At 35.9% G+C, this 12,829-nt stretch overlaps 1 protein-coding gene across 1 annotated transcript in view; it reads left to right on the top strand.

Annotated features, from left to right (window-relative positions):
- The window catches only part of LOC117421295 (endoribonuclease Dicer-like), a 26,943-nt gene extending 14,528 nt beyond the window's left edge, over positions 1 to 12,415 (top strand). Inside the window, exons 21-28 of the mRNA XM_034035508.3 lie at positions 78 to 253; positions 467 to 1,262; positions 2,308 to 2,463; positions 3,270 to 4,095; positions 4,526 to 4,794; positions 6,523 to 6,685; positions 7,240 to 7,315; positions 7,919 to 12,415. Coding sequence (XP_033891399.3) covers positions 78 to 253; positions 467 to 1,262; positions 2,308 to 2,463; positions 3,270 to 4,095; positions 4,526 to 4,794; positions 6,523 to 6,685; positions 7,240 to 7,315; positions 7,919 to 8,084 — 2,628 coding nt within the window. The 3' untranslated portion in view covers positions 8,085 to 12,415. The remainder of the gene's footprint in view (positions 1 to 77; positions 254 to 466; positions 1,263 to 2,307; positions 2,464 to 3,269; positions 4,096 to 4,525; positions 4,795 to 6,522; positions 6,686 to 7,239; positions 7,316 to 7,918) is intronic.
- The last annotated feature ends 414 nt before the right edge of the window (positions 12,416 to 12,829 follow it).

The following is a 12,829-nucleotide window of genomic DNA, read 5'->3' as shown; positions in this document are numbered from 1 at the left end:
CTACCTAGACCTTGAAGTGAAGAAAATAAATATTGATGACTGATCCTGGTAAAGATTTCTGTTTTGTCTATCTGTAGATTTTGGTTCCTGAACTCTGTGCAATCCACCCGATCCCAGCTTCTTTATGGAGGAAAGCAGTCTGCCTCCCCAGTATCCTCTATCGTCTGCACTGCCTTCTAACAGCAGAGGAACTGAGGGCCCAGACGGCCATTGATGCCGGTGTAGGGGTCAGAACTCTTCCTCCTGACTTCAGGTCTGCTGTTAGTTTTTTGTAAATATATTTTATATAGCCAATTTTAAAGTATTTAGTGACAACATTCACTCCGTTCTTTTTTATTTATTTATTTAAAGCTATATATTTATCCTATATTTAGAGCCAGTTTCACAGTAATATTCAGACCTGTAACAGGTACCTTTTTTTATATTTTGTTAATGACTTACGCAGATACTACTTTATTTGAACCAGGTACCCAAACTTGGATTTTGGTTGGAAAAATTCTATTGACAGCAAGTCTTTCATCTCAAGTCCTAGCTCTTGCACAGAAGATGAAAAATACTGTAAGCACAGCACAACTATAGTCCCTGAAAATGCTGCACATCAAGGTGCTAATGTAGAAAACTCCACGCCAGAGTGGTGTAACCAAACGCCTGTGAACAATAAAGCTTCTTTTGAAAAGTCATCTGACAAGCTTCATGTGACCAGCCTCTCTGAGCGGAGCAGAGATAAAAATACTTTTGTTTGTGCTAAGAGCCTCACAAACGGCACTGCTGATAACCTTCAAGAAGATAATGATTGCCAGCATTATCCGCTAACCTCCCACAAGAGTGAAATATCTTTAAAATCAACTACCTCAGTTCCCAAGCCGAATACACACAGCATTGAGAACCAGCCCATGCCCAGCATTGAATGTACTCTTGCGAGTAATAAAAACCTTGATGGACATGTAAAAAAATCTACCTCGGAAGATTGCCTGGCAGTGGCAGCGGCAGTGACAGCCAGTTCCTCAGCACCTTTAGCAGTTTATCCAGATATGTTGGAACTTGCTACCAGCCCTGTTTGCGGTGACTCCCCCAAAACCCTTGGCCCAAACCCTGGTCTTATACTACAAGCCTTGACCCTCTCCAACGCCAGTGACGGGTTTAATCTGGAAAGGCTAGAGATGCTTGGTGACTCCTTTCTCAAGCATGCAATCACCACCTACTTGTTTTGTACATATCCTGATGCCCATGAAGGCCGTCTGTCGTACATGAGGAGTAAAAAGGTGGGTGTTGCAATTCATTTTATATTTTGTATGAATTACATGAAACACAAACTACTGCTTTTTTTGCATTCTGAGAATTTTTCAAGTTGAGCAATTCCAATAAAAAAAGTAAATGTGCATTGTTTGGAGAATATCATATTCCCCGCTCCCCCCCCCGGACAGCATTTCCAATATAATAACAGTAATGGTGTTTGAACAGTACAGTATTTCTTATACCCTGTAGAACATAGAACTTTGGCGATTTTGTCAATTTTACAGTAAGAAAATGTGCTGTACAAAAAAAAACTATTTCAAAGCAGCAGAATGTGCACGTATGATTGATTTCTAAATAACAATATTACTGTCACACTGATTTCATTTGTACCTGAATATTTTCTTTGACTGTCAGCATATTGAAGCTTTCCCAGGCAAAAGTCTGCCAATTTAGTTAATTGCGGATGTTCAGACTTTAAATAAATACAAGGATAAAAAATCAATTTAGAAATCAGATTTGTTGTTCAATAGCAGGATGGTCCTCTGTCTCTTAAGCTGTCAGTATTAAAGGCTAGTATACCTTTTGATCATTTTGATTGTAGGAAATACATTTACTCCCATCTTCCTGTCTCCTGTCCTTTTACAAGTAACATGTCTGTAAGTGTGGGCTTTTTGTGTGACAGCATATAAAATAGCTGATGAAATGTATTTTGTAGTGTCATAAGTGTTTTTATAGATTTGTCAGTTGAAATGTCTTTTTAGCTTTTCAGGGATAGTGCATTAAGAAGTAAAAATAATTGTCAATCTGCGTACTTTAAAGTTTGGTTTAGTAGTCATTTTCCTATTTTGACCTTTAATCCAACTAAAGTAACTTCTTGTGGTTATTATTCACTTTAAAGAGCACATTACAACTTTTTTTTTATATTTTTTAAATGCAACTCCAAGTAGATCCTGCATATGGACTTCAGTTCACTTAATCTTAATTACAGTAGATTGATCAGGGAAGTACTGTTTGATGCATGTTTGTTAACTTTTTTCTTTTGATTTTTTTTTAAATTGTTTTACACTGTAGGTCAGTAATTGTAACCTGTATCGCCTTGGGAAGAAGAAAGGCCTCCCAAGCCGTATGGTGGTTTCAATTTTTGATCCACCTGTGAACTGGCTCCCTCCTGGATATCTGGTTAACCAGGACAAAAGTGGTGACGATAAATTGGATGCAGATGAAATGGTAAGTCTTTCAAAAAGTGAATGCATTTTTAAAAAAACTGAAATACCGTGCAAAAAAACAACTAGAGATCCTTTTAATACTGGAATTAACTGAGAACTTTTAGGCTGATGTACTTAAATTCTCCAGATGTCAATCTTGTGTTATAGGTTTACAAGCAGGTTGATCAACATCATTACTGCTTTTAATATAATTTAAGAGAAAATCTGACATGTATAATACTATACAAGGGGTGGCCAACCCTGGTCCTGGAGAGCCACAATCCAGCAGGTTTTATAGGTAACCCTTAATCATCCATTTCTGAAGAATGTAAGTTGTTGATCTTTTAGCAAGTTATTTTTTTCAATTAAATCAGGAGTGGTCAGCTCTGGTCCATGAGAGCTGCAGGGTGTTCAGGTTTTTGTTCCAAATTCTCTAAATTAATTGAAAAAATGACTGTACTATATATGTCTGTGCAATGTTTCCTCACTACCACAAGGGGACTTGCTCTTCATTTTATGTTAATGTATATAAAGAAGTTTGTGCAATGGTACTTGTCCATTCCAGGACTTCCTTCCAAACAAGAATTCTGCATCCAGTTAAGAACTGGAACAAGATCCTGTATATATTTGCCTGGAAGAGCTAAAATGACTGTGCTAGTGAAAGTGCTTTTAAGTTTAGATTCATGTATCCCTTGCAGTGAAATTGTGTGACTTTAAGTAGGTCTTTTAAGGTTTGCTACCCACAATGATGCTTCTTTCCCTAATCTATGGTTTCGATTTTAGAAAAGGGTGTTTCCACTGCAGTTGTCTGTTTTCCAATTTTTTTAGATGGAAGATGACCAGTTGGCCAACGGTACAACTGAGGAAGACTATGAAGAGGAGGATGAGGATGAAGATGACGACGATCTAATGTGGAAGGAACCGAAGGACGAGGTCAATGTCGAAGACGATTTGGAATACTACCAAGAGCACATCAAATTCATTGATAACATGCTGATTGGTTCTGGAGCCTTTGGAAAGAAGATATCCCTTCCAACCTTCCCAGCTGCAGAGCCCAGCTATGAATGGAAAGCCCCTAAAAAGTCCCTTGCTAATGTCCAGTATTCCTCTGATGCGGATGAGTTTGATTACAGCTCTTGGGATGCCATGTGTTACCTCGACCCCAGCAAGGCTGCTGAAGAGGATGACTTTGTAGTTGGGTTTTGGAATCCATCTGAGGAAAACTGTGGGGCTGACCAAGGCAAGCAGTCTATCTCTTATGACTTGCACACTGAACAGTGTATAGCTGACAAGAGTATTGCAGACTGTGTGGAAGCTCTTCTTGGATGCTATCTGACCAGTTGTGGAGAGAGAGCAGCTCAGTTGTTTCTTTGCTCCCTTGGCTTAAAAGTGCTTCCTGTTGTAAAGAACAGTGAGGTTGCTAGCACCTGTAATCAAACTGAGCTCAGCAAGGGAAAGGCTAAAGATGTGGAGTATGACTGGTTGAAGATCCCCCCAAGATGTATGTTTGATCACCCAGATGCTGAAAAGACCTTGAACCACCTGATATCAGGATTTGAAAACTTTGAAGAGAAAATCAACTATACCTTTCAAAACAAGGCCTACCTTTTGCAAGCTTTCACCCATGCTTCTTACCACTACAATACCATTACAGGTAACAAGTACAGTGTTTCTGAAATTCAGTGTTGTTCTTAAATGTGTAAGTGCATTTACTTACACACTTGGGATTCAGTAGAATTGAGCTAAGAACTCATTCTTTTAGATGAGGGAAAGCACTTTGTAGTTATACTGACATCTGGTGGTAAAGAATACAAATTAGAGACACCTTGTAAAGCCCGATTTTTAGACAGGTCTAAAAACTCAATACATAAAACCTCTGTCACAGAAATTCCCCCTAGAATCGTAGTACAATGTGAACAAGCCATGTCAGAGTCACAGAGGACGTTTAAAATTGATTGTATTTTGGAAGCTAAGTCTGCACACTTTCATTCACAGAAGGCACCCTCTTTATTCCTAACATGTAATTGCACGGATGTATTCTGTTAGTAATTTACTTTTTTGTGTGTTTATTTTGTACCATGAAGATTGTTACCAGCGGCTGGAGTTCCTTGGAGATGCAATATTGGACTACCTCATAACCAAGCACCTTTATGAAGATCCACGGCAGCACTCTCCTGGAGTGCTGACTGACTTGCGATCTGCCCTCGTCAATAACACAATATTTGCTTCTCTGGCTGTAAAGTATGACTACCACAAATACTTTAAAGCGGTCTCTCCTGAGCTGTTCCATGTGATTGATGACTTTGTCCAATTTCAGCTGGAAAAGAATGAAATGCAAGGGATGGATTCTGAGGTTAGTAATAACTGGGTATCTGGGACAAGTTTGTTCAGTGCAAGTATACAGTTGTTTACACTGCAAATCTCTTATCAGTAAACCATTTGTAATGTTCTTTATGTATTTTTTACTAAGGATGAAAAATCTCTGGGCTATTGATGTGATCAGTGCAGGTCGGGGGGTGGGGAGAGTGTTCCCCATTTTTGGTGTGTGGGTTTTTATTTTTATTATTTTTTTTAAGCTATTAACACATTGTGACAGTTGGTGAGGTTCGTATTTATTATTTTCTACATAAAACAAAAAAACTGAAAAAAATAAGGCAGAATTTCATTAAGGCGGTTGTTTTTACATTCCGTACCCCATTGGTGCTTGCAGACGGCTGTCCTTGGCAAGTTGCTATTTCATTGGTCCACAAACAAGTACTGTGAATTAAACAGTTATGGTGCAGTTCTACAGTTCACATTGCAGAAAATGGCAGAAATAATGGAATGAAAGGACGGTGCTGGCAAAAAATGAAGAGAATTATATATAAATTCTTTTCTGTTGCACTTGTGGAGCGAGTGGGGGGGTGGGTGGTTGTTGTGGACATTGTTGACAAAGCCTGTAGACACCCACTCTCCTGGAATAATCCATAAATTAGGCATGTATAGCTCGCCTTCAACCCACGAGCACCATCTGTCTTTTTTATAAATGCTTTCCTGTTAACAATATACCGACGGTACGCTTGCGTCTTGTACAACAATAACCAAGTCCACATTTGTTTATTGGTCCGCATGAGTACCTGCATACCAGTTATGTGAACCCCTGATTATGGATCAAGAGGGTACAAGGCTTTGGAAAGCCAGATTCTCTGCAGAAAACATGTAGCCATAATAAGTACTCATCGCAGTAACTACAGCCTGTCGTCTGCATTTTCTTTGTGTCCTGATGTTGGAGACAAACATGGTGACCCAGCGAATTATAAAATACACCCCATGTTTAAACAAGCATTTTTTGAAAAACAAGAAGTTGCCAGACATTTGATTCCTATAGAAGACAGAGTAAAAAATCAAGAGGTGAATTTAAACTTTATTAACAGAGCGGTAAGATTTATTTATTTTAAGTTGTACACTGACCCTTTTTAAGTTTAAACATTTTTTTTATTAAACTTACATGACATAAGCAATTAGTGTTTGTTTTTATTAGCACTATATATTTTTTTTTAAAATTTAGTAATCGCCAATTTTATTATTTTCTCCCAATTTGGGATATCCAGTTATTTTTAGGCTCAGCTCACTAATACCACCAAGTCAGCTGATAGCTTTTTTTCACACTGCAGACTCACTGTGCAGCCACCTCAGAGCTACAGAGTCGGAGGACAACATAGCTTACAGGCAAGCCCACAGGCTCCCAGCCAGACTATGGGGGTCGCTGGTGCGAAAAATCGAACACCGCAGTGGATCCCAGATTCTTGCCACTTTTTTTCATCTTTATTTATTTTTTTGCTTCTCCTCACTTTCATCTCTGATTTAAGGAACTATACAGTTTTCCACAAGAAGTTAAGGTTTTATTCCAATGTTTCCTTTGTTATGAATTAAAGGGACATTTAACTTTCCTTTTTGCAGATCCCAAATTTATTTGTGTGTTCCTGTCAATTTGAGCTATGGATTACAATTTTTTAAGGTGGTCTGTACTAAAATCGAAGTCTCTCTGATCCTCATTTGACACTAATTTTACTTTTCACATTTTCCTTTTTCCTCAAATTAGCTAAGGCGGTCTGAAGAAGATGATGCAAAAGAAGAAGATATTGAAGTTCCTAAAGCAATGGGAGACATCTTTGAGTCCCTTGCTGGGGCACTTTACATGGATAGTGGGATGTCTTTGGAGACTGTTTGGCAAGTGTACTATCCAATGATGAGGCCACTAATTGGTAAGAACAGCTTAATATTTATATTTTATTAAATTTTCCATAAAGTAAAATAAATGTTACTGTTGCAAAAAACATTTTGGTTGCTACCTGGAAATGGTTAATATACAAGTTAGCAAAGTTTTTACTCTCCTTTTAAAACAAAATTTGTATTACAAATCAAAAGGATTAATTTTAGAGGTATGGTAATTGATGATTTTGCACCTAAGGATGCATCTCCTTATTCCCCATTCTTCTCTTTTAGTTTCACTCTTATGTATTTCTTTCACAGCTTTCTACCCATCTATTTAAATATTTTCAGCACTATATGAAATGCAAAATTAATTTAAATAAAACATTTAAATAAATCAAGATTTATTTTAACACTTTGCTTTGCTTTCTGTAAGTGGGGGCTGGGGGGGACGGGGGACAGGGGACAGCGACAAAACATGAGTTGGCCCAGGAGATGGAGAAAGAGCTGATAACCTCATTTAAGGGAACATTTTAAATTATTCACCTTTAATGTGCCAAAACATGACTAAGTAAAAAAAAAAAAACATATTTATCATTTTTTGCAGAGAAATTTTCAGCTAATGTTCCTCGTTCTCCAGTACGCGAGTTGTTAGAGATGGAGCCAGAGACTGCCAAATTCAGGTAAGTTTTGAATATGGGTTGGTACTTTTAGACTATTTTAATCAAAAAGTATTTATTTGTTTTAACTCCCTTTACCAAACTGTTGTAGCACTATTGAATCATTGTGTTACAATTCTGAGATGGAATATGCAGCGCAGATTTATGATGGGAAGTACTTTGTTACACTTTCCCCTCATCGTTAATGGTTTAGTGTGGTAGGTTTGCTGCTGGGTTTGAATACTTGGCAGGATTTTTGGCAGCTATAGCTGCACTGTTCTTTAAACAAAAGCAAACAAAATGGTTTTACATTTTACTCTTGTATTCCGAAAATAAATATAAGCAGTGCACTTTAAAGAGATTAACAGTTAAACACAGGTTCTGTACTATTTCACTTTTGAATTTCATCTCCAGACCTGGGCTGTGTTCAAGTGCATCAACTAAGAAAAGGTTGTCTTTAGGTTAGTAATAACTAGGTCATGTCCATACTTTATACTTTGTGAGTAGACTCGGGTCCTAAAAAGAACAGAAAAGGTAAATGCTTAACCCCAAGGAACGTCACATAGAATCTAAAATAAAAACTGCAATGTGACCGAATGATTTTGTTTTGTCTTGCTAACTACCTAGCCCTGCTGAAAGGACCTACGATGGGAAAGTCCGGGTCACAGTGGAAGTCGTAGGGAAGGGAAAGTTCAAAGGTGTCGGCCGAAGCTACAGGATAGCCAAATCGGCAGCAGCACGGAGAGCCCTGCGAAGTCTCAAAGCGAATCAACCTCAGGTCCAAACCAGCTGAGCATCAGGCTCAAGATGTCATTAAATTAAAAACAAATTGTGAGCAAAAGCTGACAAAAACTGAAACAAAAAAAAAAACACTCAACTTTTAAAGCATTTGTATTAAAAAGGAAATAATTGTTCATGATAGTTTTTTCTTTGCGCAAACACAATCTTCTGCTTTTTTTTTTTTTTTTTTACTCACGAGAGTGCTTTAAAACATTAAGTGTTTAGAGAAAAAGGTCAGTCTTTTTTTAAATTGTATTTCTTTTATTATATAAAGCTCTGCTTTTGTGTTGGTGAGCCAAGAAGCTTGTGCTTAACAGTAGGTTGATTTAGATTGTACATCATTTTAAAAAGTAAAATTACAAGTTTAAAAATAAATAAACAAATCTAAATTCCTCAATTTCTGAGCTAAAGCAGTGAAGTCGCTGCTGTGGATTAACTGGTATGAGAACTAAAGGAGTGCCAGTATTGTCCTCTCATTCTGTGTCATCTGTTGTCCTGAGGTGACATTCTTAATCATTTATTGCACTTATTTGATAGGGGCTTTTTTAAAATATATATAAATAAACCAGCGGTGTTTAGTAGATGAACGTGATCAGATTATAGTGACTCTGTATACAATTTTTGCATTTGAGTAAAAAGGTTCTGCCTTAAAGAAAATTACCCATAAATTTTTCTGTTGCAAAAATAAATTAATTTTTACATTCCCATTCACTGTAATAGTTAATACAAATATTTTTTTTTTTTTTTTTACAACACTCGAATGCATGTTTGTGTAGCTATGAAATATTATAAACCTATTTGCAGGGTTATAATAACCTATATATATATAAATTAAAAATGCTAGTAGATGGATACTTAAGTTTCAGTAAATGTTTTTGATACCAAGAACAGTTACAATTTCAATCAAGTGTCTAAATGTGAGCATTTAAATGTCTCCATTGACTCCATTAAGTTTTGATAATATTACAAACTTGACATATCACTTAGGAAATATGCTGCAGATTTTGTAAGAATTGGTTACTTCTGTATGAAATGGAGCACCTTTACACTTTTAAGATACAGGTTTCTTACTGTAGTTCTCACAGATTGCATACCTACTTCATTTACCAAAGTTGCCGCTGTTGCAGTGCCACAAGATTGCATTTGTGAGGTATAAGTGTCATTTAAAGTGTGTGATAAGATATTTAAACCAGCCTTTATTTTGGTTTAAGCTAATTTGTGATCATGTTTATGACTTAATGCGAAGCCTTTTTTTTTTTTGTACTTGGTATAATTAGGCACTCTTCACTTGAATACCTCAGTTATTTGCATGCATTGTTTTCTGTTTTTGGTGCTATGTTTTTTTTTTTTTTGTATTAAGCTTGAACGTTTTAATTTTTTGCACTCTAACTATAATACCTCTTTTTAATTTACCTTTTAAATATGTTGGATCAGTTGTCCAGACTACCAGCAGTGAATAGGAGGTTAGCTGCAATTTAAATGTTCCCTTTCGATTTATGCTTGTAGTGTTTTTTGGAAAGCTGAGAAAGATGATATTTTCTGCACATAAAACCTGAGGTAGATGCTTGTTCATCATGCTTTTCTTTCTTTCTTTCTTTCTTTCTTTCTTTCTTTTTCTTTTTGAGTTTGTAATTCTTCCTTGAATATCTCAAATTTAAATGGGTCACTTAATGTTTTGCAGGAGAAAACAGATTGCTGTCCTTATAGGCAACCCCTATCAGAATCCTTTGGTAAAAATTGTCTTGATAAGTTCTTGATAATTAAAATAAGTTAGATAAGTTATTTATCATTAAAAAGCAGTCCCTTTTTAAGGGACTGCTTTGTGAAGTCGCAACACATCTGTAATTAACCGCTGCTAGAGTCAAGTTAATGATCTCCAGTAAGTACAATTCTATGAACTGTAGGCCGATCATAGTTGTCATTACATCTCCACAGGTATAGTATCAAATCATATTTCCTAGCAACTAGTAGGATAAATAAAACAAATGAATAACATCTAGATCAGATCAGGCTTCACATTCCATGGGCAGAAAATCAGATGATGTAACATGGAAATGGGTGCTGCTACCTTAAGAACTGGTTCAGGCTAATAAAAATATTTAGACATATTCCCGAAATAAAGCTGCACTCTTTAAAAAATATAAATGGCGTAAGGCCAAATGGTGATTTTTTTTTTTCATATGATGGGCACTTGCCTCTTATAAGGTAACACTTTGCACTATGCAGTCATTCCCACAAATAATTGTATTTTGTTTTTATAGAGAAACTGCCTTTTGTTTTGTATAAATAACAGTTTATGTAATGTGTAACTATTGTTGAATCAGAAAGGTATCGTCTGCAACTGGCAAATCTGTGACTACCCTAAATTGTTTGGATAAAAAGACCCATGTGCCATATACAGTGTCCTTTTATAACCTATTCACCATATACTGTAGTGATTTTCCTGTCCCACAGCATAATATTGTGAGTCTACTGTAGATACGTTAAGTTGTGGGGAATATTGAGTTATTTATGTAAACTCATTGTATGAACCATGCAGACCATTATTACATGTAACCTCAGGTTGTCAAATCTTTAGGTCAGTACTGCCAAAATAACAAACTATTTTTTTTATCAAATTTTAGTTAGCCATAATTCAGGCCGTTTTAGCATCTTAAATATTGCAATCTGTTTGTCATTCTTGCAGATATATTAACTGAACCTCATACTTTGTTACATGAAATCTGAAAATGAGTGGCTTTTATTGTTGCATTTACAGCTATTTAAACTCCCTAATGTGACCTCATTGCAGTGTGCTTTGGAACACCTGAGGTGAACTCGGACTAGGATTCACACTGTATGCATTTCTACACTTTACCGTTTTTGTAATTAAGAATATTATATAACGTTAGGGATAAACAGTCATTTAATTACCTTTTTGTTTTGTGAGAATAACTTTGAAAAATGTGAAATCACTTGATGGTGCCACATTCATGAATTGTTTTCAGAGATAAAAGGACTCTCAACACCATGTATCTCAATGAGCCACACAGACTGAAATCGATGGCAAAGTTGGCGTATATCTCATGCAGAGATTCTTATACCTTAATTTACTGGGTTTAAAAAGTGTACTTTAACGTAATTTTGTCCTCCTTTTTATATGCTGCAGATTTATTTTAAGTATTTTCTAACAGACACTTAATTTGTTTTTGTTTGTTTGCTATTTTTGTACATGTAGCACAAATAAGCATTGCACTTGGCACCATGCTTTACCTCAGTTCAAGAAAAAAAAGTATGCTAATGTGCTTGAAGGGAAACAATGTGGTTTTGGCCTTGCTGCTGTAAAATTGCTGAAATTAGAAAAGGTAATAATTTAAATAGTGTGCCTCCAGGATTTTTTTTTTTTTTAATTCACTGTACAAAATAGATCTCTACCATCTGGGACTTAATTTAATTGGTGGAGAAAATGCATTAGCTTACAAGCTGATGCACCCTTAGCAACACCTACAGGGGGTGGGGGATGAGGGGAGGCTGGAACAGATGTGAATTACCCACACTTTTGTGTCTCCTGTAAGTATGGATTGAATATTGTTGCATATTTTACTGTAAGTTATACTTTCACAGTAACTTCTGCGAGTTTTGATTTGAAAGATTTCCAAATTTTATTATCATCACTCAATTTTAAAATTGATTTGGGTATTAAAACCTGAGCAAGTTATCATTAGAAAACAGTCGGTTCCTTTTTTTGCTTCTGCATTATAGTAATTTTAAAGTTTTTACTTGGTCATCTGCTGACATTTTATGTAAAGCCTAGGTTTACTCAAATCGATATTAGTGATTTTGTAAATTGCTTATTTAAGATGTTAGGAGGTATTGGTGGGTCATTTGGTTTTGGGTGTAAAGCTATTTCACAAACTGATTCCACCCTTAAAAATAACTAAATAAATACAACAGTAATAAAAATCCACCTCTGATGCCAGAAATTACCTAAGAAATGCACTTGTATCAGCAGCAAGTTGTCTTGTAGCAAACTAAAGGGTAATGTGAGATGTATACTTGTAAGCAAGTTTGAGTATTGCAAGTGTTTGCTGTACTGTAAATATTTAGTTTTTAAAGGATGGTTGAATTCAAGCAGAACTGAATGGATAATACAATTAATTAAATGGGGAATAATGGGCCATCACATGCTGCAGCAGTCTTTAAGGGACATTAAATATTTCTCATTCATACTGTAATCATGCTGCAGAGGTTTACGGTCTGCACCTTATGGATCACAATTACCTTTATTATCTTTTTTTTGTTTTGTTTTTGTAATAATTGTAGCTGAGTATATCTACAATAAAGTTATGTTCTGGTTGTCCATTATTAGGCGTCTTTTTGTCTTTTTTTTATTTATTTTAAGTACACACCTAGACTGTTTGTTTAATAAGAAGCCAATTGTGACTTCTTATGCTAAATTTTTGCCAGCTGACCCAACCATTTCTAACACATTTTAATGATCTAAAATTATAAACGGGACCTCATTCCTCTTGTCTTTCGTAAAGTCCCAGATGCAAACTCATAATACTGTAAACCATTTCTTGCTGGAAAACACCAGCAAAATTAATAGAGTTGATGTAGAATGTTCTTGTAACTATTGAAGAAATGTAAAGAACTAAAGTGTATGTCCACTTACACTTTTTATTGTAATATTTCTGTAATACAAGGTAACTTTTTTTTTTTTTTTTTTTTTTTTTAAACTTGGCCAGTGGAATCTATCCCTCGGCTTGGCTGAGAAAG

Source organism: Acipenser ruthenus, chromosome 18 (assembly GCF_902713425.1).
Source record: "Acipenser ruthenus chromosome 18, fAciRut3.2 maternal haplotype, whole genome shotgun sequence".
NCBI classification, from domain to species: domain Eukaryota; kingdom Metazoa; phylum Chordata; class Actinopteri; order Acipenseriformes; family Acipenseridae; genus Acipenser; species Acipenser ruthenus.
Note: the sequence above shows the minus strand (reverse complement) of the source record. Positions and strands in the feature narration are given on the sequence as shown.